Below are 27360 nucleotides of genomic sequence, written 5' to 3'. Positions count from 1 at the left end.
ATGACATATTCTTAGGGGTCAGTGTACCTTGGCTGGTGAATTTCTGTGTTCTCTCTATGGCTTTGTAAGGCAGAAGCATAGAATCACCATGGTTTTGAAATGCAAAGTAAGATTTTTCCCTTTACATTTCAACTCCTTCAGATTCTGAGGGACTCAGCTGGTGGGTTTTATGGCTAACAAAGGCAGGATGGAGAAAGCAGCTGACTACCAATGCTTTTAAATCCCAGCCTGAGAAGTTCTCACTCCACTGAAAAGCTGCAACAAATATAATCCAACACTTGAGGAAGTTCATTCTTTAATCCAATCTAGTCTTAAAAGACACTGAATTATTTGTCTGTAGATTCTTGGGTTCACCTCATACCACTTTTAACAGGTGATAAGTATTTTTTTTTGAAGTTGTTATCCTTTTCACAAGAAGAAAAAATAAATTTTTAGAATGGGAAGGAACAAGCAGTGTAACCAGAACTTCAAAAAAGTGTAAATTATCCAAAATTACACCTGCACCTCAATGCTCAGAGAGGATAAATAGCCAGATACACATGTGGCCACACAAACTATGTTTTTCTTTGATGTTCCTATTGCAAATGCTGACCAAGGGCTGTCTTGCTTACATTTATGAAATAAATATGTGAAATCAGAGCCCAAGGCAGATCTATTACTGACTAGTGATTTCCTGTTGTGTTCACTGAAGCTACAAGGCACAAAATAACAAGAAAGGAATAAAATCCAGGTTGTAATACAAGCATGAACAGCATATTGATGATGGTAGGAGTGTATTTTTCTCCACTTATTTTACTAAGATATATCTGCAAGTGCCAGCTCAGTCACTGATTTCACAGAAAACTTGTGAGCACTGGCTGACTCCACATGTTTATCTATCAAAGAGCTCTTTACAGAAGTGACATCTCCAACATCTCCATTGCTTTCCAGCCACATCTCCAGTTTCCACACCAGTCTCCTTTTTTACCATTTGTCAGCAAATTCACCACCTCCCTTCTCCCAGTCCTGCTTTTACCCACACTGTAAGGCAGATTAGAGAGAAACCCACTGAACCAAAAAGAGACCCGCTCACAAACCAACCAAATTCTGTTCCCCAGTCCAGGCTAGGGTGTTTACAAATTTGCTTTCTCTAATACATTGGTCTCTTGCTCACTCTCTTTGCTCTTTTGCCATGGTCAGGAAGTAACATCCTCACATTTGGAGGAAAACTGAGAGCAGGTACCTCTTTGATGCCCTTGCTGCAAAGACACATGGAGGAGTTGGATTCTGCACAGACTGGTCTGCTTTATTGGTCCCCATCCATCCCACACTGCCAAGCCATGCAGCAGTTTTCTCTTTATGTCTGCAACGTGCTCGGGGTGAGCAGGCACGGGGCTCTCACTGGCAGAGTGGCCAAGCCCAGGACAATGTCTGTGGCCAGCAGCCTCTGGACCTGCACCTCCTGTGCTGCTGGAGGCCCTGCTGGTTGCCCTGCTCTGGGATCTCTAGTGCAGAGCCATGACACACAGAGCAGACACACCCTCAGGGCCTCTGCTGTTCCTCAGGGTTGTGCAGCAAGCACTGCTCTGTCTGCCTGCCTGCTGATGGTGTCTGCTCCAGCAGAGGTTCTCCTGCTTTCCTCTGTCCCAAATACACAGCTCTCACAAACCCTGCTAGCATCATTCCTCTGCACAAGGACCTCCATTTGCCAAGCCCCTGGACTCAGAGTGGCACACTTCTCAAGTGTTTATTTCATCAAGGACTGTAGTCAGGTGCTGTATTCTACAGCAATGAAGATGCTCACTTGATCTGTCACCTTGAATCCTCCTTCACCCCACTGCCCATATTCTGCTCTTCCTCAGCCCTTTCTCACCATCTTCAGCTAGACCTTTTTGTAGTATCTTGCTTTCTCCAGCATCTTCCCACAAAAAAAAAAGCTGATGTGCAAGTTGCTTTCTCTGCACTGTGCAGAGCAAACTATCTCACATCAGACCTTACTGCAACCAGCACAGACTCTGGAGAGACCCAAGTCTTCAGGTTCCTCCACAAGACCCAGCTCACTTTGAGAAAGACATGCCCAGGCTGCATTTCAGGATGGGGAGAAAAAGTGAGTGATCACTACAGTTGCACATCTTGTAGTCCGAGACAATGGGCTGATTTTTTAGATATGACTACGTAATAATAATATAATATTATATTAATATTTATTAGATTATATAGTATATGTATTGCATATTATATTAATGGCAGGTTATGTATTGGGCTATGGAAATTAATTGGTTGTTCCTTCTTTTTTTCCCTACCATAGCTTTGAAAAAAACCCAGCAAACAGTGTATGCTGTGTAGAATATGGTCCCATTAAGAACATTTCCTAATATTATCTCCATTTGTGGTGAGACAGAATTTTCAGGATGATTTCTTCTATGCTATTTTGATCACACATCAGTTTATGTTAATACTCACTAACTGCTATTGAAACTTTTATTTGAGGAATACTGAGTTACAAATACTACATAAAAAAAAGATCAGTCATCAGTCACCAGGTTCATATGCAATGTTTTAATGACTAATTTTTTTTTTTTACATTGAAATCAAAGTGCGATAAATATCTGAGGGCTAAGGATGTCAAATTAAGCCAGTGTGTTCTGATCATTCTAGTATAACTTAATGTTGAGTTCCTTAGTAAGTGGAGCAGAAATACGCAGAACCAGTTTCTGTGGAAAAAAGAGACAAAAAATAATGAATTTTGTTAATGTAACAAAATCCTCAAAATAGTTCAAAACAGAGATTAAGAAGTGAAACTTGAGTTTAGACCTTCACGACTTCTTGAATGTATCTGGTAGGTGAGATTAACTTGATGACAGTATGCATCTTCCTACTGCTGTATCCAATTCAACATCCCTTTTAGTAATTCAGGGATGGTTTAAAATTAATTAATTACATTAATTAAATATTAAATTGTAAATACAATATCTGTCCTGCTCCTTCCCTGTTCAGTGTTAAATTTAGTGTATTTTGGGTTACTCACATAATTTCTTTCAGTACTTCACCAGTTTTATCTTTAGGTTTCAGAATTAATAATCTCTTAAAGTGCACAAAATCCATTCACAGCTCTTTGCCAGCCCACAAATTCTTGTTAACATTAACAGTCTGTGCTTACTTAAATCACTTATTCAAAGTATCTAATATTTTCATCTTTCATCAGAAACCCTTCTCTACTACTGCTTAGTGAGTTGGAATTCCACTTCTTGAATAATTTGCCTTTTCTTCAAATACAGGGAAAAATCCAGACAAAAGTACTGCAAACCCATCCAAACAGCAACCTGAAAATTGCCAGGCAGCTGGAGAGGCTATTTCAGACTGCAATACTGCACGGACATTGGGAGCTATGGACGTTGGAAGCCTCTGCACCTCCCAGCAGAGAATGCAAGTGTGATTAAAAGAACCTTCCCTATGCCCATTGTCAGCACCAGCCTGGCCAACAGATGTCCCCTTCTAACATCCCTGCTGCAGTCACTGTACAATTCCTTAAGGCATGAGACTCCAGAGGAAAAAACAGATAACAGACTCCTAATAATAGGAAGATTCTGTGATATTGCAAATGTCAGAGCAGGGTAGCGCTGCATGAATCAGAGAGAAAGAAGTGGCTTATTACTAAGCAACCTGCTTCTATTTATATACAAATAAATATGGCTCAATAAGCACTTCAGCAGTGCTATTAGGTAAATTTGCTTTCTGTAAACCAAAACCAATATGGTAGAAGTTACTTTCTACTGCAGCCCTTTAAACAGTGGGGTCTCTGCTTGTAAAACTATTACACAAAATGTAATCTCACTAAGCGTGTAAGAAAGTGGCAAATTTGCCCTTTGCATTTTATTTTTTTAATTGCATGAATAAATTTTCAAGATCTAAACCCAAGTTGCTGCTACTTCTCCTTATTTATTTATTTATTTATTTAATTAATTAGAGAGTCAACTAATGTGAGAGGAAGATGTGTAGTGATATTGTAACCTCTTTACAGGGATGGTGTGAGAGATTTGACTAAATCTCTCAGAATTCCTCTCAGAGTGGAATATATTTAGCTGGCATAGAAAATATAACTTTTTTATAGTTTTGGATCCCTACAACATCAGCTTCGTGGTTTTTTTTTCCTCCAGCATTTGAAGTAGATCTTAAGTCACCAAGATGATATTTTGCTCTTAAATTAAATTTTAAATTATATTTTTGAGACAAGCTTATTAGTCTTTTAAAATCATCTTTGTATGTGAGGCTCTTAGTCTGCAGTTATCTTCTGGATATCTGTAATTGGTACCTTCAAGCACGCCTCAATGGAATGTTTTCTTTACCCTGCCACTTTTATGTTGCTTTCAGCTTGCTTAGAGGCTGTTAAACAATTTCTTCCCTTGAGTCAATACTGATTATGTTTATTTATGACATTGTCTCTGAAAGTGAGATTTTTACAATTCTCCAAGGCAGAAATTTATTCTCAGCAATTTTCTTCCTTTATAGATTCCTTCAATAAAATAAATGGTAGTACCAGGTATGTATAAAGGGGATCACTCTGGTTACAAATGAAACTTAATCACTAAGCCAAGTGGGCAGGGTAAGATAAGGTGTGACATCCACTACTTGCTGCCTCAGTTATCTTTCACTGCATGATGATTTAGTGGCATTTTGCAGTGTTAACACCAGGAGTTCCCTAGATGCAACCAGTGCTGAGATGTGAGTACACATCTCATACAGAGTGAATGACCACTTCAGCTTGGTGGCTGGTGACAGATGTGGGACAAGTGGCCAGAAGAAAGGAAGCCAAAGGTTTTGCTCCTTTTGTCTGTACTGCTGTGCAAAAGAAAATTTGGACCACAGAGGCTGTTGCCACTTAGGGTTTATTAGAGGTGTTCAGTCCATCCCCTCTGGAATGTCCCCACATTGGTACCAGAGGAGCACTGCACAAGCAAGTAATGTATTTTGTTCTGGAACACTGAGGCTTGGCACTTTAAGATGCTGAAATTACACCTCTTTGGAAGACATGCTCCTTAGAGCCAATGACACTGGAATAATTTTTGGACACCAAGTAATTGTGAGAAAAAATCCACAACACTTCTTTTCAGCAGCAGATAAAAAATTTTGACAAGTTTTCTCATTTTATCAGAATGATAAGAATGCCCATAAAACTGCTAACTGTGCTCTCAACTCATGGACCTGTATCTTCTTTCCAGTATTTCAGTAGTTAAAAAATTTGTGTAAGTGGCAGACATTAAGCAAAAGAGAGTGCATATACATAAGCAAAGATTAAAAGAGCTCTTGCTTTTGTTCTTTTTTTCCCCTCTCCTAAATGTCAGACTGTTGTATCAAGAATGGGTGTCTGGTTATGCTTCAAAACGTAAAGGAGTGTGGATGAGAAACAGTTCCTGTCCTTCACTGACTTCATCTCTCCTCACTGTTCTTCACCCTCCTTTCCCTAAGATTTTTCTTAACCTCTCAGTTCAGGTCTTACCCCACTCATCTCGTAAGACAGAGCATCTCCACGGATGGATCTTCCATTCAGAGACACAGCCTGAGGTCTCAGTTTCAGGCCAAGAATGGTAATTTTGTTGTACTTCAGAGTGTCAGCTCCACGGTAGCCATTTTTAACTATTTCAGTCTTCAGGCTTCCCTGGAAAGATCCACAGAGAAAACTTTAGGACCATGACAGCTCTTTAGAGGTGACTTGCTGCACACTTAGAAGGTTTCATGCTTGTCAATGAACATACACAATGTCTTCCAATGCAGACATTGAAGTCATAAAGGAAAAAACAACAGTCACGTTAATTTGTACATAAGAAAGGTTTTGTGTGTGATTATAAACTAAGAAAGTAAATCATATTTACAGCATTAATCAGATTAAAATAGAAAAACATGCCCAAGAAGACATGCTTTTCTACTTTTAATCAATGTGAATTTTGTTCTTGTACCCATTACAGAGTACAGTGACATATGCAAAGCCAAAATCCAGATACAGAGATTCAATTAGTGACCTTAAGACAGATTTAATTAACATCCAAAACTAGCTGCTTTAAAACACTAGTATCTTCCACAAACAGCAGCTGCTAGATGTTTTGCCCCTATTTTATGTACCACATCTCCTGCTAGAAATCCCTGTTATATATGTCCCAGCTTTAAGGAGACTAAAGGAACATTGTATGTCCACAGAGCTTTGTTTGTTGTACTTTTTATTTACTATACATCCCATATTCAGGGGTGTACCAAGAGGACATACAAAGTCATTAAGCAAATTCATTTGGATCACCAGTAATTTCCCATACATGCAATGAAGAGGAATCATCGCATTTGTTATGTGATCAAAGTTGTTGAGGAAATAAAGATGAATTACACTGCTCAGGAAATGATGGATGGCTATGCAATCATGACTTTTTAAAAATATGCCAAGGAGAAAGCCATGATGGAACCTTTTGCATAAATTAGCTTATGTTATTTCAGTAGTGCATTGTAGGAGGGGAGCAGGAGCTAGATCACAGTATATGTAACTTAGGGCTGTGCTTAGACTGATTATTTCAGGCATCCACACTAAAAATAAGTGCTAAGCCCCAGCACACTGATTTAAACTGCCTAAATAAGGAATGTTGGCTATTATTTAGCAAATGGGGAGAGGCCTGCAAAAGCCTCCACAGAATTTCTCAGGGTACCTCTGATGTCTTATTCCCTCTGGCAGAGCTCCAGCACAGAGGGAGGCTCAGTTTAGAGAGAGCACCTCCCTATGGTGTTTTACTGCTGTCTCAGGTGTGGCTAAGCAGGACAGCCAGCTCAGGTGGCCACACAGAGCCAGGAAGCACAATGTAATGTTGAACTCAGCTCTCAAGCTCAGAGGCCCAAGACAGGACTCTTCAGCAGACACCATTTTCCCTGACCAAGGTCTAGAACTGGAGGTCTTGGGGAAACAGAATCACAGAATATGCTGACGTGGAAAGGACTCACAAGAATCATGGAGTCCAACTCCCTGCCCTGCACAGGGCAACAGGGTGGTCAGGATGGATGTGACCTGCTCCTCCCCAGGCATCTGATGGTTAAAGCAATTGCCCAGGAAGGTCCTGACTTCTTGTTTGAGGCAGTTATGGATATCACTCAAAACCCCATAAATGCAAAGCAACATGAAGCCCTTGATCATGTCAGGAGCCAGAGTTTCTGTACTCTGAGCAAAAAGGGTCATGAGTTTTCTTCTTACCATGTTGCTCTAATTCTATCAATTTCAGCTTTTTTCCCCCCTACATTTTCACCCTGAACACAGACCAGTTTTAGGAGAAACTTCCCTTCAGGCTATCCAGTCCCTTAGTGCCCAATGCATTCTTTCAGAAGATTCCATTTTACTGGACAACCCTTCCATTTCCATCCCTTTAGTACAGTGTGGACCCACCTGGTACAGGCTGAGCATACCTGCCTTGTCTGCCACCCTTGGGGATCAGGACCTCCCTGCTCATCCCTCAAGCACAGTGGATCTTATACAGGTGGATCAAGTATTCTTCTAGCCTGGTGGGCTTCATGGAAGGGGGCACTTTGACTTAGGTCACTTATTCACTATTCATATGGGAAGGGATATGTCAAGAGAATTAAAATGCCAACTGCAGTGAGACAGCACCACAGAGCTTGAATCATTCTCTGAGGATTAAGTGCCTGCCCTAGTCTTGAATTCTTCTTTACACTTTTGAGTTCTTTAAATGAAAATATAAATTAAAGGATCTAATCCTGTAGCTGTTACTTTTGCAACACCCCATGCTGGTTCAGAGTAAATGCTGTGATGTCAGACCTTACCAGCAAATCTCTCAGGGAACAAAACTTGAATGTTCTCCTAAAATTAGGTGTGATTAAATTATTCTTCCACATTTTTTAAAAATATAGAAATCTGCAACAAATACTAAGACCTTCATACATTTCTCATACTTCAAATTGCTATTTGAGATTGACTGTTTTCTTTATAAACACATAATAAAAACTCGACATTAAAGATTACTGGAATGCAGATAGGGAATTCAGTCATGGATTTACAGGCAGAAGTCAAATATGAGCAATGAGAAATGGAAGTGCCAGAGAAGCAACAATCTAATTTGCCCAGTTCAAAATCTAATATAAAACTGGATATTGTTTTTCTGTAGCCTTACTGCAATAAATTACTATACACAGACTACACAAAACCAAAGAGATTTTTCTTCCTTTTTGCTGTTGAAATACCCTTTTTTCTGAAAAAGAAGGATTTTTTTTTCTTGGTAAATCAAGAACAAAGTAAGTTAAAATTAAATTTGAAGTCTACCCATGTAGTGTTAGTCCCAGGAAAATATCTCACAAACATACCAGGCTACATAATAAAGCCCATTGGCTTACCCTGGATTGCTCTTGTTCTTGGAAGACAGATCTTCTAAGAGCAGTATCACAATAGGGGTTAACACAATTTTATTATTTTGACTATTTTCTGTCACTTTTGGACTTTTAGGAATACATGGCATGAAAATTGTAATCATTTAGGCTGGAAAATACCTTTAAAGTTATCAAGTTCAACTATTAACCCAGCACTGCCAAGTCCACCAGTAAACCATGTCCCTAAGGGCCACATCTACACACCTTTTAAATACCTCCCTCACCTCCAGGGATGGTGACTTCACCACTTCTCTGAGCAGCCTGTTCCAGGGCTTGGTAAACCTTTCAGTGAAGAAACTTTTCCTAATGTGGAATCTAATCCTCTGCTGGTGTAACCTGAGGACTCTGGTCCTATCACTTGTTGGAAGAAGAGACTGACTCCCATCTGGCTCACCCTCCTTCCACACAGTTATGGGTAGCAACAAGGTCTGCCCTGAGCCTCCTTTACTCCAGGCCATACACCACCAGCTCCCTCAGCTGCTCCTCATATGATTTGTGCTCCAGACCCTCCACCAGCTTCACTGCCCTTCTCTGAACACAGGATCTGAGGTGTGGCCTCACCAGTGACAAGTACAGAGGTACAGTCATTGCCACAGTCCAGGATGCCCTTGGCCTTCTTGGCCCCTTGGGCACAAGCTGGCTCATGTTCAGAAGGCTGGGGACCAAACCATGCCATAGTCTATATACAATATCCTATTTATTACCAAATGCTAGAATTGCAGATGAAATAAGATGTGTAGAGAGAGGTTACTGAAGTAGGGTAAGGTTTTTAAACAATAAGGTATTTTAACAATAACTATTATATACTTAATGAGCTTATGGTAGACATATTTCACAGTATTTTACTCAGTTGAAGCCTTGACTGTTGGACTTTTCTACAGGTCTTTCTCAGGACATGCCTTCACAGAACTGAGCGCTGTGTGAAAGGCATCAGTGCACTGATCCTGAGCTAATCTGTTCCTGTGCTGCACAGAGCATCTGATCAGCACAGTGGGTTGCCAGAAGCATGCTGGATCTCTCCACAGGACACCCACCATGGGAGCAGTGTCTGTGCTGTCAGACAAGGAAATGTAAGCTAAAGAATTGAGACTACATAATTCTCTGCACCACAAAACAAAAACATCAAGTGATCAAAGTTAAAAGGTTGCTGGAATATCCTGAAGAGAGGAATCTAGCTTTCTCCCACCCATCAGACTAAAAGTGGAATCCAAGAGAAAGGTCCCTTGTCCCCAGAAGCTGCAACTAAGGGGAAAAAAAGTTGAAAATCTGGGTTTTTTTCAGATTTGTATTGCAGCAGGGACATTAATGACATGTGTCACTATGATACTCAACGGAGCAGACATAAAACTATGATCCCATTGTTGGACTATTTTGTAGCTAGCTGGAAATGGAAGCATTAGGTAGGTTACCTGGTTTATAGACTGAGCTAGAAGATAAACATCATCACCTTACAAGGGCCACACTAAAATACAGCTACCTGTATGTAAGTAGGTATCTTGTATGTTGCCACTTACTTTGCTGTATGTGTATTTAGCCAAGAAGTAGTTCTCGTTTTCAATAGTATCTGTTAAAACACAAAGCAAGGAGGATTGATATCAAAACAAGCAGCAAAATCCATAAGCAGTTCACATTACTGTAGCAAGAGGCTAAGGTCAGGCTAAGATGGTTTGTGGGCTATTTAATCTCTTCCTCTAGTCTTAGGTTGATCTCAAGAGAACACAATGTGAGAGATTGCCCTCTCTAGCAGATCTGCTGCTCCCAGTGTCACACATTTCTCATATCAAAGCACTGACTTCAACTGCAATCAGCTTTTCACCTTCACAGAATTACAGAGTAAGATGGCTTAGAAAGGACCCTCAAGGATTATCAAGTTCAACTCCTGGCCCTGCACAGCACCATCTGCAAGAGTCACACCATTTGCCTGAAAGCATAGCCCAAACACTTCTAGAACTCTGTCAGGTTGGTGCTGCGACTGCTTCCCTGGGGAGCTGTTCCAGTGCCCACCCACCTTCTGGGTGAAGAAACTTTTTCTGATATCCAACATAAACATCCCCTGACACAACTTCAGGCCACTCCCTCAGGTCCTGTCACTGTCACCACAGAGCAGAGATCAGTGCCTGCCCCTCCTCTTCCCCTCATGAGGAAGTTTTAACTGTAGTAAGGTCTCCCCTCAGTCTCCTCCAGGCTGAACAGACCAAGTGACCTCAGCCACTCCTCACATGGCTTCTCCTCAAAGTCCTTCACCATCTTTGTTGCCCTCCTTTAGATGCTCTCTAATAGTTTAATGTCTTTTCTATACTGAGTTTCCAAAGCTGCCCCCAGCACTCGAGATGAGGCTGCCCCAGAGCAGAGCAGAGCAGGACAATCCCCTCCCTTGCCCAGCTGGTGATGCTGTGCCTGATACCCCCAGGACATGGGCGGCCCTCCTGGCTGCCAGGCAGTGCCAGGCTAATGTTCAACTTCCTACTGCTAATTTTGGGGTCAGTTCTCCACCTATTTCTAGTAGGAGCCAGTCCCATTACGCTGCTGAAAGGTGGCCTGAGGAGAGCCCTGTATGCAGGTACTGCTTCACAGCAGGGGACCAGGCTTACCAATGGAATCACCATCATCCCAGAAGAGAGATCCAGAAGCTTGTCCTTGTTCATCCAGGGCAATAAGGAGTGAAAATGGGTTCAGGCGGCTGTTGACAAACACGTTGAGAAGTGTCAGTACAAGGTTTGTCCCTTCCAAGCAACTGAACAAAAACTTCTGAACACATTTTAAGGTTACAAAAAGAGTCATGACAGAAGAATGACAACAGTGTTTACCAAAAGGACTCTCAAAGTGATGGCAAAATCTTTGCCTTGCCTTGTCCTACTGACATCTAGACTTCTCATGTTTTGAGTGCTCATGTGGACAAGCTCCCCCTCCTTTTGTGGCCTCAAAGTACGATAACAGGATGGTCTGGGAGTCAACTGGTACTACCTTACTATGGCTGTCCCCTCTCTTTCCTACTCAGATTAGCTTCTGAGCATGGTTCAGATTTGAGACCAGTATATCATCCATTGGCGTGGGGAAATATTTCTTCTGAAGAAAGATTTGAGCTTTTCCACCTTGCTTACAGCATTTGATAAATTCACCCAAGAAGAATTTTGCTTTTCCCCTTGCATACGTTTACTCTGAATGATTGACAGCAGGTCAGTGTGGCAGTAAGAGGTGCAAAAGCTTTTCTGAGCATAATCACAGAGCCAGGAGTAGGCGTCAGCTGTGCTAACAGTGACGTGGGTCATCTCTGAGGTGATTTCTCCTAATGAAATGGAGCAAATGCTGGTATAAAAATACTGTACTTATCACTTGGGATGGCAGCTGGGAGCTGCAGATAGTCTCTCTTCTGTACTTTCTTTTGATTGCTTTTTTGACTGCCTGTGGGTCTGACCCACACTGTGGCTGCTTGGTGACAAACACAGGAGACATTACCTCTCAGTAGTGGTTGTGGCTGGTGCCTGCTGAGGCAGAATGTACCCTCCACGGATGTACAGAGGGATCTTGTTCAGTGGGGCAGACACAGTAACATAGCTCTTCTTCCAGGAATCCGGCACTTTAAGACCCTACCATAAAAATTAATGCAGTTTAAAAAATGCCATTACTGAAAAAAGAGTGCAAGGGGTAAATTTTCATTTCAGTTACATCATTGAAAAAAAAAAAAACTAAAATAAGGATTTCAGAAGTGTTATTCTAGTTTCCTTTTTAACATGAAAGAGGATCTAGCCTCTGCAGTTATGCATATGCCTGAGGCAGAAGCATCATGACTGAAAGACAGCAAATGGTCTTTTAAAATGGTATCATTATTCCATATGCTGGTAAAAAAAGCCCCACCCATCAAGACACCGAGCAAAAAGAAAAAAACCAAACTTTTGCTTCCTCTTTTTATACATACGGAGCCTGTCACAATTCAGTTTAAGGTAAGTGATTCATAGTCATTTGGGAATGTAAACTGTAGATTTTCTTCTCTTCTAAGAACAATTCTTCCCCTTTCAAAAAGTAATTACAGCATTCAGAGAGTGAAATTTGTGTGCGTGTAGACAACAGCATTAAATTCTCTGCATCATCCTTTTCTGGTTTAATGCCTCAAAACCTAAAAAAAGGACTTATGTACAGAGAAAATAACAGGAAGGCTTTGCTCTTGCCCTCTGTAAATGACAATTATGATTTATGGCAAGTACCCAGCTCTGGTTTGGATAAGCACCATGTGCATGACAAGTAAGTGCCAAATACTGGGAGGTGAGCAATGCCAGGGGCAGGCACATAGGCAGGGCAAGGGACAAAGGCCACTGCCCCTGTGCCCAGCCCAGCAAGGGGGCTCAGAGAGAACCATGAGGAGAGTTGAATTAAATGCTGGACTTTGCATGAAATGCTGAACTTTCTCATGAAAAGAGAAAAAGAAAAGGATTGGATGAACATCCATCTGAGGACACCAGCCAAATGCTGAAAATGACCAAACTTATTTTAAAAAAGTCTGCATTTCCTCTGAGAGCAGTCCTGCCCTGCCTGCTCCTCTGCCAGGGACACTCAGGAGACTTTACAACAGCCTGATGATCCTGGGCTCACATTTCTGAAAGCTCTTAGCATCAGTTTAACTGCTCCCATTGAAGCCAAGCTGGGCTTATCCTGCAGATTGCAGCAGAGCACTTCTGGAAATGCAGTCCTGGGGATGGTGCTGGAAAGGTCAAGACTCAGGCCCTGAAGAGAAGGTACTGGCATGTCCCACAGAGCAGATTGTTCTGCAGCTCTTGCAAGCATCTTCCACAGGGGTGCCCCACCTTGCACTCCAAATATGCCTTCTGTCAAAAGTGACACATGTGCAAAATTACATGCACAGGAGGGTTTGTGGCATGCTCTCAGGAGTGTGGCTTAGGTTTCTGCCTCTGTCTCTGTGCGTGGAAGTGTACCAGAACAAGAATTAAAAGTGGGGGGCAAAGAAAGGAATCCTGGCATTTTCATGCATCTCTAGGCTGCCCTTGAAAATTCTGTTTGCTGGATCTTAGAGCTTTACATGGCAAAAATAGAAAACAAAATGTTACTGAAAGCTGTGTCATTTACTCTCCCAGCTAGCCTGATGCAGACTTTTTTTTTTCTTCATCTACAGAGGTAAAAATACCACTGAAGATTGCTAGAAGTCATTTTTCTGGAATTGTACCATTAAAAATTATTAGGGGAAAAAAGTAAGAAAATTAATCTTAAAAATACTTACAGTATAGTAGTCAAACCACTGTGCTTCAGGGAAGTATACAGCCACAGATCTTGCTCCCTGTAATTGTTATAAAGAGATTAGTCTTTTTTATTTTTGTATTTCTGATATTACATTAGCTTTATTATATTTGTGCATGGAGAGATGTATGCTGAATATTCTAATAACATCAAATTTTGGATATCATGGCTGAGTTATTGTCATAGCAGTGGACTAGTGCTGGCTAATCTATAATACTAAACAGACAAGCCTATCCTATTTGGGGGTTTTTACTGCCATAGCCTGGGATGAGTCAATGTTACATGATTATTTTATTCTAGTACATAGCCCTGTGTCTTGTAAATGTAACTGGCCTAGGTGCACTCCTCCAACATCTGAGCAGCCCTAGCAATGGCTATGGCAGCTCTTCCAAGACAGGGCTACACATCTGAAGTGGGAGGACACCACTGCTCACTGCCCCTTGCACCATTCCTGTCCCAGAAACAGGCAGAGAATGAGCTCCAGCACACAGAGGATGCAGATCCTTCTCTTCTTGTAAACAATTTAAAGTTGCAGATAAGTAATAATAAATAATAAATGTTTTGCTAATTGCACAATTACTGTACTTCATTTTGCAGCATGTGTTGTGTCAGAACACTGCAGGGATGTAATCATGCTAAAGGCACTTTGTATTAGTAACTCCAGGAACAGTTGGGATCAAAACATACTTCCATTTTTGTTACAAGTTGCTTATTCTCACAAACAGATTAATTTTTACTATCAGTGTAGATGTCTGTCCCTTTGCAGAATTATGGATTAACCCCAAGGACTACTCCAGGAATCTTGTGAAGCAAGAAAAGTAAAGGTGGAAAAGAAGAGTTAAGGGAAAATTACCATTTGACATTTTAGGGATTTTAGATATATGAAAAACTCTATAATGGCAAGATGTTCTCCTCTCCATCTCTTCTCTGTGGTATTATGACAACCCTGAATATTCTGGTCTACAGAAAAGTGTGCAACCATAACCTGAGTCATGATGATTTCAGGGCCAGGTTGGATGGGGCTTTGAGGAACTTGGCTTAGTGGGAGGTGTCCCTGCCCACGGCATGGGGGTCAGAACTAGATGATCTTTAAGGTCCCTTCCAACCCAAACTATTTTATGATTCCATGATTCCATGCACCTCACCTTCACAACTCCCTAAATAACAAACCAGTGTGCAAGGCAGTTCTCCATTCTATATTTTTTTTTTTTGATGTCTCACTTGCTCTCATCCTAGGACTCAAGGAGTGAAGGTCAAGTCATCCCTGACTCATTTTCTCTACCCAAGCTGCAGTTTGACTCAGTCAACTGCTGGCCTGCACTGCCACAGTGGGGGGCTTACAGCTCACCTCTGCCCCAGCCCTGCCAACTAGCACAGCCCTGGCTGCCAGCTATCACACTGCAAGACCCAGCAATGTGCTGCCTTCAAAGTTCTGCTTCCCCCATCACGCCACAGGCAGCCTTCCTTTTGTGCTGCAATTCTTTAAAAAACATCAGGAACTCCTTATTTAGACCCCCTATCATTTAATATATCCTTATAATGTCCCCTTTTATTCAATTCTTTGCAGGAAGCCTCTCCTGGCTTGTCACTTCCTCTTCATGGGAAGGGTTTTTTCCCATTCTTTATCATCCTGCTGGTCTGAGACCCTGTGAAATCTTCTTTCTACTCTTCAGCTATTAGAAACCTGTGGGAGTCTGAAGATAAAGGACTGATGAATGAAGTGTCTCAGTAGGGTCAGAATGGTTTTAGAATTTAATTTTTATTAAATTCACAGAGACAAAAGGGTTGGTTAAAAAATAAGGTAACAGTGTCCTGTTTAAATGTTTGATCATCAGCAACATCTAGAAATATATCAGCTATTCTGTCAGTATGCTGACTGCAAACAGCACTAGGATACATCCCATGCAAATACTTAGATCTGCTCAGACATACCTCTCTTGTGCTGCCAGCAGTCAGTGGTGGGCAAGGAGAGAAACACACCCCTGCTCCAGCCAAGCAGGGAGAGCCATGTGCCCAGCACAGCAGAGGAAAATGCTGCTTTTTAAAACCTGTCCTGTTAGCAGCTTACATTATCATTATCGTTTCCATAATGACTGCCTTTGCCTGTGATGCTGGGAAACTCCTACCAGAGCCCCTGAGAGCTGCAGTTCCAAAACACTGTGGGTGAGCAGTAATATGGAAACCAGTCTGCTTTCATATCTGTGTGTTTCTTCCTAGCTCAACAATTACTGCTCTGTGTGTGTCCTTGGAGACTGCTGCCAGCACAATAACAGGAGCACGTGAGGGGCAGCATCCAGCCTCTTTACATCCTTTCCTCGCTTGGAGTAAAAGGGAAAGGCTGTGCCCTCACTTTCATCCTCCCACTTCAAGTACTGAGAAGCTCTGTACTGTCTGTGCTGCTCAGAAATGTGTTCTGAAGCTTTGACAGTGGAGAGTAAAAAGGGATGGATATGAGCAAACATGCTCTGAATGTCATCCAATGCCCTAAGCGCCACTCGTTTCTTTTATTCCAGTATGATAGCATTTTTAATTACAGTACTTGCCTCTTCAAGAACAGGAGCAATCATAAAGGCAGATCCCCAAAGGAAGGCAGTATCTATTCCATGAGTCTCCTGATCAGAGGTAAATCTGTTTTGAAAGTTAAATACACAATGTTAATTCACAGTTGTTAGAATTTGCCAAATATTTTGATATTACTCACTGTGACAAGAAATCTGCTTCCTCAAAGTATCCTTCAACACAGCCAAATATTTTTCCTGATTGAGGGAATGCCAAAAGCTGGACAGAGATTCAGATATTTCAGTAGTACCTACCATCCCAGAGCAGACCAGAACTCTCACAAAATAATGAAGCTGATTTCTTTTCAGAAGAGCAACAGTGGGAAAACAAGTCACTTCTGTTCAGTGGGCTGAGATCTCATTGCAGGAGCCAACAAGCAGGACAGGGGCCAGGCCCAGGAAAGGGAACACAGAGGAAAAACACTGCTCTAGGATCTAAAGCATTTGTGAAAATCCTTGGATTTGGCCTCCCACAGCTTTCACAGATTCACATTTGAATTTGTTTGCAAGACAAACACAGAGCAACACTCATACATATTGCACATATTGTTTTAGCTGTCTCTCCTGAATGGATGGAAAACCGATGGAATTCAGTCCATTTTATTCAATGCACTAAAATTGTTTTGGATTCTGATCACGTTCTCCAGAATGCTCCCAGTCCAGTTTGCCTGGTTTCACTTGCCTTCTCTTGGGAAGAGATCTCTATTCCACCGTGCATCAGCTAATGAAAATATTGAATAGCACCTGGCAAAGAAGAGAGATCCTTCCTAACTCAGGAACCTCCTTTCAAACAGCATAAAATCTTTGAGAATTTAAATAGGCTTTCAGTCATCTCTAAGTCTCTTCCTGAGGAAATAATTAATGGATCCTAGTTCTTATACGAACATCACACACACAAAAAATCCGTATCTCAAATCCTCCTAAAATCAAAGTACCTTGTTCCTCCTGACTTCTGCTACTCCTCTGCCCCTCCAACAGCCCTGTTGCCTTGTCAGAGATTGTAACTGGTCTGGTTTTCATGCATTTTTGACAAATTCACACTGGCTATTGCATATTTACATATTATTCTCTAAGGATGTATAAACTCCTTGTTTAAAAATTCCTTTCCTGTGTCTGTTTCATGGGCTTTGCAGCTGCCCCTGTCTAAAGCCAGGTCTCTGTTGAACACTGGCTGGGACAGAGTGGCTCAGTGTCAGTGCCCTGCTCCACACCCTGCCTGCTGGGGGCAAAGGCACACACTGCACCCAGCCCAGGCTTACAGAAATCTCCCCAAAAAAGTAATGATAACTTGGCAATAAAAAGGCACCTATTCAATGCTTGGATTGCTAAAATATTGCAAACTTAGGGGAATACATAGAACTTAAGAAAAAATGTTCTTGAAGGCATGCCTTGGGCTCTGCTTGAAGGAAACCTCAATTTCTTCAGAGTTTCTTTTTCTGTCCAGAATAGCAGCTCTTTTGGACACCTTAATCTTGGTCACTACTGCATTGTGACATAATACTTTTAAATGTTTAACACAGATTATGGTTTTTGATGAATTACCTTGTCCTAAAGTTTTTTAAATATAAAAAATGAGATTTTCTCGTCATCCCAATAGGTTCTCTGTATTTTCAATTTGACTGCAATAAAACTGTAATAGTAATAAAATACATTTTGTTGTGGGAGATTGCAGGACAAAGAGCTGATCAAGAAATTATGAATAAAGAAGAATCAATCATATTTGTACACAGAAACAAGATTCTCACCCTTCAACTCAGCACAATTTTCTCTTGCAATTACAGCAACTACTAGCAAAAATTCAGCAAACAAATGAGCTTTGCTATTTTGAAAATATAAGCCATTAAAGCATGCTGACATCTATGAAGGGTCTTTAATTCTATCTACTGCTTCCTCTGGTTAGATGATGGCCTCTTTTCTGTCATATTTCCCCCTGGTTAGCCATTAAACACATCTTTCCCTTCCACTAATGGATTACCACCTCACAGTCTTTTTTGGACTCTTGAGGTATCAATGCCTCTGCTTTATGGAGTGAAAGCCTCCAAGGCACCAAATACACCTAAAAGGATCTACTGGGATGTTGTTCTTGTTTGTTACTTGAAACGAGCCCCTAAATGTTCCAAATGGAATGAAATGTCCACATGGAACAGCTATTGCTTGGAGACTCCCTGCCTGGGTACAGTTGTTTTCATGGTGAGGACTCTGAACTTGTAAGAACTTCACTAATGCAGGAGTTTTTTAGTTTTCCTTTGTATTTTTTACAAGTAAGAGGCAAGGTTGATGTAAACTTCCATCATCCATACACTGAAAATTCTGTTTGAGCTCTCTTTCTCAAAACCCCACATCTCCCCTCCTGTTAGCATCTGGGTCACTTTCTCTACTTGGGCAGACCCACTATTAAACTGCTTAATATTACTTAGAAATAGTAAGAAATACACATTAAGTAATAGTGAATGATAGCAACCAGAATTAACTAGTAGTAGTAAGAAACACTTTTAACCCATTTTAGGATCTAGCTATGGCAACATTAACAACTGATGAGACTAGGATGCCAATAGGAGCACTGGGGAGGGAAACAGTTTGTGTTGCTCTCCTGATGCCTACCCTACTTACATGCATTTGAGAGGTTTTATTTCCTAGTAATCCCACTCTGGGCCTACTGACTAAGCTCCCATCAGTGTCTGTAGTGAACCTCTCAGCTCAGTTTCATCTGACAAAAGCCCCTGTTGGTGCCTCTGAGACTGCTCTACAACTCTAATCAAAGCAAATCTGGAAATTTGCCAATGTGGGTATGGCCCACATAGAGGCTGTATGCTGGTATGGTCAGAAATGCAGCTTTAATGACACTAGAACAATTCTGTACTAGTGGAGATTAACAAATATTAATGCCAAAATTAACTTGGGCATTTCCAGTATTAACACAAACCACATTAAGCAAAAATAGACTTAAATACTTGAAACAGCATATAGCCAATTGTAAGTTATTAGTACCTACAAAATTCTCCCTAATTTTATCCAGTAAAATGACATTGCCAAGTAGAAAGAGGAAGGATGCTGCTTTAAAAATTTATCACTTAACTATTGTGCTGAGCAAGCAAACCAGATTTTGTGCATATCCTTTCCATACTTGAATGGTTTGTGTTAGTGTAACCTCAGTTTAATTTGCAAAAGATGCCTTACCCTTTAACCAGAATGTTTTTAAGCTAAAGGAGAAAAAAAGAACATTAAACAGTGTATGCACCAATGCATAAACTGCACCAATGAAAAGGAATTGTGGCAGAGCTTCAGGCTTTCATATGTATTGTTTGCACTCCTTTTGCTCAAGACTTTGCATAAAGCATTCTGAACTAGAAAATTAACCAAAAGCAGGTAAAAAATTAATTAAAAGATCAGGACAGGGAAATTAAACCTCAGCTGGATTCCAGCTTCTTCCAGAAAAGAAAAAATTAGTTATTCAAAAAATCTGAGCTTAATTTTCAAAGGGGCTTTTCAGTCTCCATTTATTAATCTCAGTTTTGCACCTGCTTCTACCCTCGAACATCTCTATCTCTGTTTTCTCTGTGCAATTTGTGGACACAGATGTGGGTTTCACAGATAGCATGCAGATCCAAGAGCTAAATTGGAAAAAAACCCAAGTGCTATGGATCATTGGACTCTATGTATGAGGCCTTTTAACATTCTGGATCAGAATACAGATTCCATTGATTCATTCAAATACAGAAAATACATGTATGTGACTCTCATTTTTTAAATAAAAAAGAACTACATATTTGCCTAAGACTAAAAATTTTCAGAATTCTTCTTTCTTAAGTTTGTCTTTTCCCCCCCACTGGAAACAAATACAGGTTATATATTAATGGAAATTAATTGCATATATTAAGAGTCGTCTTTGTGCATATAACTTGATTGATTTAACTGTTCAACTGTTCTTTTAAAAGAGAGTATGCAATAATAATACTGTGACTATTCTCCTAAGGATATCAACCAGTGCATACATAAGAGCTCAACTACTTTGTGAGCAAATTAGAATGAACAAGAGACTCCAAACTCACTCGTGCATCAGCGAGCGCACCACCGTGCCTCCGTGAACGTGGGACTCGTAGAACAGCGTGTATAAGTATGGCAGCAGAGAGTATCTGATCCGAAGAGTAGCACGAGATATCTTGGCAAAATCATCTCCAAACACAGCTGGGTCTTGTTCCTGTTCAGGAAAAGCTTAGATTTGTACTGAGCATTGAAACAAACTCAGCAGAGAAGCTGTGTGCAGCATAAAGAGAGCTGCGGCTGGCATGATGCTACAGAAGCAAGTGTTTAAACAAGAAGAAGCACTCATTTGCAAACCGCAAGATACATTAAGAACAACATCCATTATTCCCAAACTAACATTTGTATAAAATTCTTAACTTGAAAAATTCCAGTGAGTTCAAAAAGATCAGGCCCCACCACACTGTATGTGAGCCCTCTGCAACCACCCCTAACCTTGTGAGGAGAGGGAAGCTGAAGCTCCATGCCTATGCTCAGGAACAGATACCTAGCATCTAGAAATTAATTTATCCTGGAGATGCAAGCCCTCTCAGACAAAGGAGATGAAACACAGGAAAAAGGGAAGACTGATAATCTGCAGATCAAAGTCAAAAGCATAATTACATTGGCCACAAATATAAAGGCAAGTCTAGGTAAAAGAGTAAACTCATAACCCTGCTGAAACCACCAGGTCACCAAAATCACTGTGTGTGGTACAGAAAATATTTCAACCATTCCAGAAGCTTGATTTCTCCTCCTGTGTGCCCCATTTTAGGATGCCCTGACTGACAGTACACCCACAATCAGCAGTGCCCCTCTGCTCCTCAGTGCCAGCGATGCTCTCCTGTGAGACAGGGCTTGCACTGGGTGCCACCATCAAGGGGCAGGTTGGAGCAGCCTGTCTGTATTCAGTGGCTGGTTTTGGTCCTACTCCAGCACAACCTTGCCTCTCCCCGGGATGGCAGGCAGAGCATGCAGCCAAGGGCAGTGCTGATATGGGAAAGAGCTACATCTCCTTTAATTCCTCCTGTCAACCTCTCCAGTGTAAACAGCCAGCTTACAAATCACATGGCTCCCTTTCTCCTTCATGAAATCTTTCCAGAGTACTCAATTTTCTCATTAAAGCTGAAGACTATATGATGAATTACAAGGATAATGAAACGCAAAAGTAACAGAAGTAACAAAGCTTTTTATATTATCTAGTGCTTTTCAGACAAGAAAAATATTAATTAAACTGTTTGAAATACCCAATGAATTAGGCAAAGTGGGTATTTAAGATTTTATTTTAACACTAACCTCATGTTAATTAAATTCAATATTTAAGTAAAATTTCACCATTATTATGTTTATATCAGAATTACTCACTAAGAATACTCCCTGCTGTCTCTGAGCTCCAGAGCATCCATCTATTATTTCAAAAATTGCACTATATTTTTACCAGCATTCTGACACTGTACAAACACTGCTTAATTTCACATAAAACCAGTCAGACTTCTTAGGTGATGCTGAGTCACCCAAAATGCCTGTTCATTTCTTTCTGTGAACACAATATTTTTAAATGGATTTAAGTAATCCAATAAAACCAAATATATCTCTCAGTTGCAGCACCCATCATATAGACCCATTCCTCTCTTCTTGTTTATTAAATTGTACATATGAGACTGATATCCACTCACCCAGGTCAGACTCTGTTTGCATGCTCAAAGGGCCAAGCAACCATATAAATATATAGATATGTATACCTCTAACTTTATTGGAGAGGCAAATGGAAAATATTTCTCAACATCAACAGCCAATACCTCACAGACACTTCTTCTCCAACAAAGAAATACCGCAGGGATCTACAGGCTAATTCCTGACCCTCTTAATGACAGTACCATGGATTATTACTCCTGCATTTGCCCAATTGCTGAGCATCCATAATACTTTCATGCAGAGACAAAGGTCTCCCTGGGAGTGTAAATGTTGCAGCACTTTGATGATGCAACTTCAAAGAAACTGAAGGTTAGCAAATAACCTGAGCTCCAGCATTGCACAGACCAGTTTACAGAAGGGAAAAAACTCCAAACATTTCTTGAACAAGCAGAACTATTTCATCAGGTTGCAGGTAAACACAGAATAATTACAAAGGCTGCAAGGCCTTCAAACTTCACAGCTAGAAATGACCTGATACTTCTTTCCATTTGCAACAAGTCTTTAAGGATTTTTATGGTATTGAAACCAGGGCATGAATCTGGACTAAGGCTGCACTTTTTCATTCATCTCATGGGCTCATTAGCTTTTTCTGGTCTTGGTTGCCTCTTGGCTGATAATGATGGCACTACTGGTGCCTCTCCTTGGAATTCTCATATGTTTGTAACTTGCTTTTAAACAACAAGCATGGTATATAATGATCTCTCTCCCCTCCCTGCAATACTGACTATAATTACAGAAGTATTGAAACAAAAGTTGTAGCAATCAAGGGAGTAGGAAGATATCCCAACACTCACTGGCTCTTAAATAAAACCTTGGCTTTGGTAGGTAAAAATGAAACAGATGAGTTTTACCAACAGCATGAGAAGACTGGTGTTTCTATGTTATCTTTACATTATGGATGGGAAAAATTTACATTTCACTGTGTAATTCCTGCTCTCAGTGCAGCACTCCTTTTCACCTACTGCTCCAGTTTACCCAGGAATGGCAGGTTAATTTTGGAGAAGGCAATGCAAATCACTGTCCACATAACTGTAATCATAGGCTACAACTTTATGTGACTTTGTTTACTTACCATGTTTCCCTCTGAATTGTGATTCCTGGAAAATGGATAGAAAGAGCCAAGCTGCATCCAGCGCAGGCAGAGTTCGTAGGTAGTGTTGTAGTTAAACCCACAGATATCAGCACCAATCTAAGGAAAAATTAAATTGTGTTTGTGATTATGACTGAGGCCCACAAATGAGAAACGACAGAAATTTGCTAATAAAAATAATTTTTGGAAAGAAATCCCTTTTTCTAATTACTTTACAAGAATGTATCATCTCTATAATGATACAAATTTTTCTGGGATTGAGGTTGTACTGTCTCCTAGAGCACTGAGTTCACTGTGGAAGATCTGACCCTATTTCAATAATTCTACAAATTCTCCATCCCAACTTGCAAACCCAGAAATATATAAAGAAGCCCTAATCATAGAGTACATAATACAAAGAGATCAGTTTTGGAAGGCATACATTAAGTCAGTCCGAATCTTGCAGTGCTGTTTTTGTTTCCCTTCAGCAGCCAAGACTGACATTTAGCCTTTTGATCTGCAGCTCCTTAGGCTGTTACTGCTGGCCATCTCGAGTGGCTTGTTTCAGAAAACATCTGAGCTGATTTGAAGTGATATCGTGTATAAGCCAGCACCTGCCTAGAGGATGCCAGACTTACATAGGGAATGCCAAAGAGGTTGAATTCCAGGATGCCGATGACTGAGCGGCGCAGGTCCTTCCACTGAGAGAAGTTGTCACCAAGCCAGTGAGCGCCGTACTTGCCGCTGCCAACGAAGGTGGAGCGGCTCAAGACAAACGGCCGCTTTCCAGTAGCCTGCTGGACAGCACTGCCAAGAAATGCAACAAGATCATCAAAAACAAGAATGGCAACCCAAACATCTTCAAATCAACCTGAGCGTTCAGGCACAATTTTATCAGAAAGGGTATTATTCATGAAACAATTCTTATTGTGATCCCCACTCACATGAAAATGTGGCTGCAAATCTGTGGCCAAAACAAAACAAAAAAAAAACAAACTGAAAAGTATCTGATTCACTAAACAATTTGTCTCAGGTATTTTTAATCCTCCTAGATAATAATTTTGTTCAATTTAGTATCAGCAGTGTCTCAAAATGAAAATTCAAATCATAATTTCCTTTCTATACTAGTATATTTAATTAAGTGTCCAATGAATTCCTAAAAAAGAATGTAACGTGTATTTTTTTCAGCACAGGATTTATTTAGAGATTTGTATTGGTAAATAAAGTTCCAATACCCAGGAATTACAAACATAAAAAACTCCAACAACACAAAACCAAAAAACCAAAACCACACAAAAATATCAAAAGTATATCTAAGCATCTTATGAAAAATAAATAATCAGTATAGAAAACAAACCTGAAATAATTCAAAATGCCACTCCATCCTTATAGTATTTTCTCTGGTTTCCTGTCTTTTTTGATATATGAGGTTTCATTACAGAATTAGTGGTACAATGAATTTATCTTTGCTTTTTGAAAATAACTTTGCTGTATCACCAGAAAATCAAGGGAATGTGCCTTACTAACAAATCTATTGCAAAATTCCTCAGAATAGGATCCTCTTTGTATACAATTGTAAATTGTAGTATTTTATATTGCAGAAACTCAAATCCAACTCTGCTTTAATATGATTTGGGCAACACAATTTAGATCCTCTGGGAAATTCTAGCATGAAATATTAATCATGTTGTTCACCATCTACTTCTTTCTTCCTTTTATTAATGAGATTTCATCAAGAGTTCTTTCACCCCTATTCATAATGGCCCAGTGTTTGCTCTTGGGTCTGTAATGGCACAGAGACTTTAAAGTGCTTCAACACTTGCTTCTGAAGCAAAAAAACCAGCAGCTTTCATGGAAGACTGAATATATTAACCCTAGGGGCCATATGCAGCAAGAGGTGCAGTTCTTTAACCTTGAGGGACCTGCTGGTTCTGGTTTGCAGGTGCACTGTTGGGCCAAGAACTGCACAAAACTCCATGTGCTTCATATAAATGTTATTTTGGAGCTTTTCAGGGATGTCTTGAGCAGCAGTGCTCTCCTATGGCTGTCTTTGGCTCCATGTGCAAATACAGGTGCTAATGAGGGCAATATCAGATCAACTCAACTATGATCCAGAGCTGCAAAAACAATTTGTAACAAGTAATTTATTGAATAACTTCAGTCTTTCACGAACCATTGCAGAACAGGTCCTAATGTTGTCAAATGCATTTGTTGATTTAAATTATTTACAGAATATCATGTGCAAATAACCCTTGGCATTAAGCTATGCACAAACTGATTGCTGCTAGTTTATGTATTCAAATTCAAACCATTTGACATAGGCCAGATGACACATCTCCTATTCTCTGTCTGCCTTAGAATAATTCTTAGAATTGTTTCTTTATACGATTATGAAATTGTCATTCATTTTCATCCAATATCCTGCAATTGATGCTGGGTGCTAAATATTCCTGTCAGTAATTTCATTTAATATATTCTTTGTGAAGAGTGAACGCACAAGGGATATACAACCAGCCTTGAAAGAAAATCTATTTGAAAAACCCAAATGAATATGTACAAAAAATACTTCAGCAAAGTCTCCTAGCTTTGCAGCAAAATCAACCCCTGCATATACTTTTGGTGGTCTTCTCCACATTTGGCCAAGAAAATAAGTTTGTTGGGAGGATCTCTTCCAAGACTGGGGAATAGGGGCCCAAAAACCATGGTAAGAAGTCTGGGGTTCAAGGGCTTCCTGTTCTTTCTCTCAATAACAGAACTGTGCTTCAGCCAGGCCCATAAGAGCTGGCAAACTACTCCTGTTTTTTCCCAGGGCTTCCTTTGCCCTGGACTTGGCATATAAAATACAAACGCATCAACACCAGAATTAGCTCACTTAACCATGACCTCTGGATGCTATCAGAATCCAGCTTCTGAAAATGAGTGCTAAATGCTGAAACAGGCCACACATGGACCCCTGCTTTGGCTCTTCCATTGTGGTATGAAATTTCCCAGGGTTTTAGCTCAATCCCTGCTAGAAAAGGCATGCTCTGCCCATTTCATTTAATCCAACAGCTAGTTTTCCACAGCAACAGTCTGCCTGCATAAGCTGGTTTTGAGTGCTTCCCAGCTGCAAAATGAGTTTTACAGTAGCTGACAGCAACTGTGCTGCAATGCAGCTCTAACCTCCTGAACCAACTGAGCCCCAAGCCAATTTGTAAAAGACTGCCTGCCAGGAACCAGAGGCAGCTCCAGAAGCAGCCAGGGGACCTGTACAGTTTGGATTCTCCACTGACAGTGACAGAAGCTCCTCTACCACAAGAGTGAAGGGACAGATAAATAACCCTGACACCACATAAGGCTGCTTCTGCTGCCAATGCTCATGAGAAACTCTAAGAGAGCACAGGAGCATCTTGCTCCAGATATACAAAAGCAGCAGCTTTAAAGTTAGGCCTTATATATACATCCTGATTTAGCTGAGAAAAGTAAAATTAGAAAGGATTCTGTCCCTTGTTTCAAGGTTCTTTCTTCTTGAAGCTTCTTACTAAATGGCAAACAATAAAACAAGCCATGGGTCTGTTTCTTATTAAATATTATTACAGATTTTCCAGGTAACATCAGTGGCTTTTAAAATGGATTTTGATCACCTGGAATCTGATTAGAAATATTTAGAAAACTTACTTGAAGGTGGGTTCTGTCTGGGACCAGCCAAAGAGAGAGTGTGTGTTGTAGTGGTCTCCAAGGTAAGTCTTGGAGTCAGGACACAGTGTCTTTTCCGCCAGGGAACGATCAGAGATGCCTGAGAATGATACAAACCACTGTAAAATCATATACATCACAATTCAAGTCCCTTCAAATTTCTGCTCATTTTGGGGTGAAAACACCAAAATATTTGGGAAGAGGAAAAGCTGAAGTGCTGGACCTGCACTGATTTGAGGTTAGCACATAGCCACAAATACTTGTTCCCAAACAGGCACGTGTCCTTGGAGAGGGGGAGAGAACTGAGTAAACACTGATAATTAATTTCAAGTTCTATGTCCAATAATTCAAAATATCTGTACAGGTGTCATGTATTCAGTAAGTAATAGAAAAAAAAAATTTGGCTTTGCTGAATTAAGAATATATTATTTTACACAAAAACAAATTTTAGTGAACAGTAAAAATATTGCACAAATGCTGCCTGGTCTTTGATCCTGTATCAAAGAGATGCTGGCAAAGCCTATTTGGTGCAAAAAAAAATTTCCATCCTCTTCAGGTAACCACCATGAAAATGCCTCATGAAGTTTAGCGGGAATTGGTCAGGTCAGATGTTTATACATTTGTTGGGAGTTAGGTTTCTTTCCTTTTGCTCCTTTTTACTTAGGGACTTTTTTCCCATAAGCTGCTAGGAAACACTAATGACTGGGTACC

At 40.5% G+C, this 27360-nt stretch overlaps 1 protein-coding gene across 1 annotated transcript in view; it reads right to left on the bottom strand.

The window, feature by feature from the left end:
- Positions 1-2523: 2523 nt before the first annotated feature.
- LOC135301732 (sucrase-isomaltase, intestinal-like) overlaps positions 2524-27360 on the bottom strand; it is a 60161-nt gene continuing 35324 nt past the window's right edge. The window contains exons 13-23 of the mRNA XM_064422087.1: positions 26632-26749; positions 23613-23781; positions 22978-23094; positions 20240-20388; positions 16172-16260; positions 13616-13668; positions 11842-11972; positions 10977-11065; positions 9900-9949; positions 5477-5635; positions 2524-2693 (exon numbers count right to left, since the gene is read on the bottom strand). Of these exons, the coding sequence (XP_064278157.1) occupies positions 2634-2693; positions 5477-5635; positions 9900-9949; positions 10977-11065; positions 11842-11972; positions 13616-13668; positions 16172-16260; positions 20240-20388; positions 22978-23094; positions 23613-23781; positions 26632-26749 (1184 nt within the window). The 3' untranslated portion in view covers positions 2524-2633. The remainder of the gene's footprint in view (positions 2694-5476; positions 5636-9899; positions 9950-10976; positions 11066-11841; positions 11973-13615; positions 13669-16171; positions 16261-20239; positions 20389-22977; positions 23095-23612; positions 23782-26631; positions 26750-27360) is intronic.

The sequence above is a fragment of the Passer domesticus genome, chromosome 5 (genome assembly GCF_036417665.1).
Source record: "Passer domesticus isolate bPasDom1 chromosome 5, bPasDom1.hap1, whole genome shotgun sequence".
Classification (NCBI taxonomy): domain Eukaryota; kingdom Metazoa; phylum Chordata; class Aves; order Passeriformes; family Passeridae; genus Passer; species Passer domesticus.
Note: the sequence above shows the minus strand (reverse complement) of the source record. Positions and strands in the feature narration are given on the sequence as shown.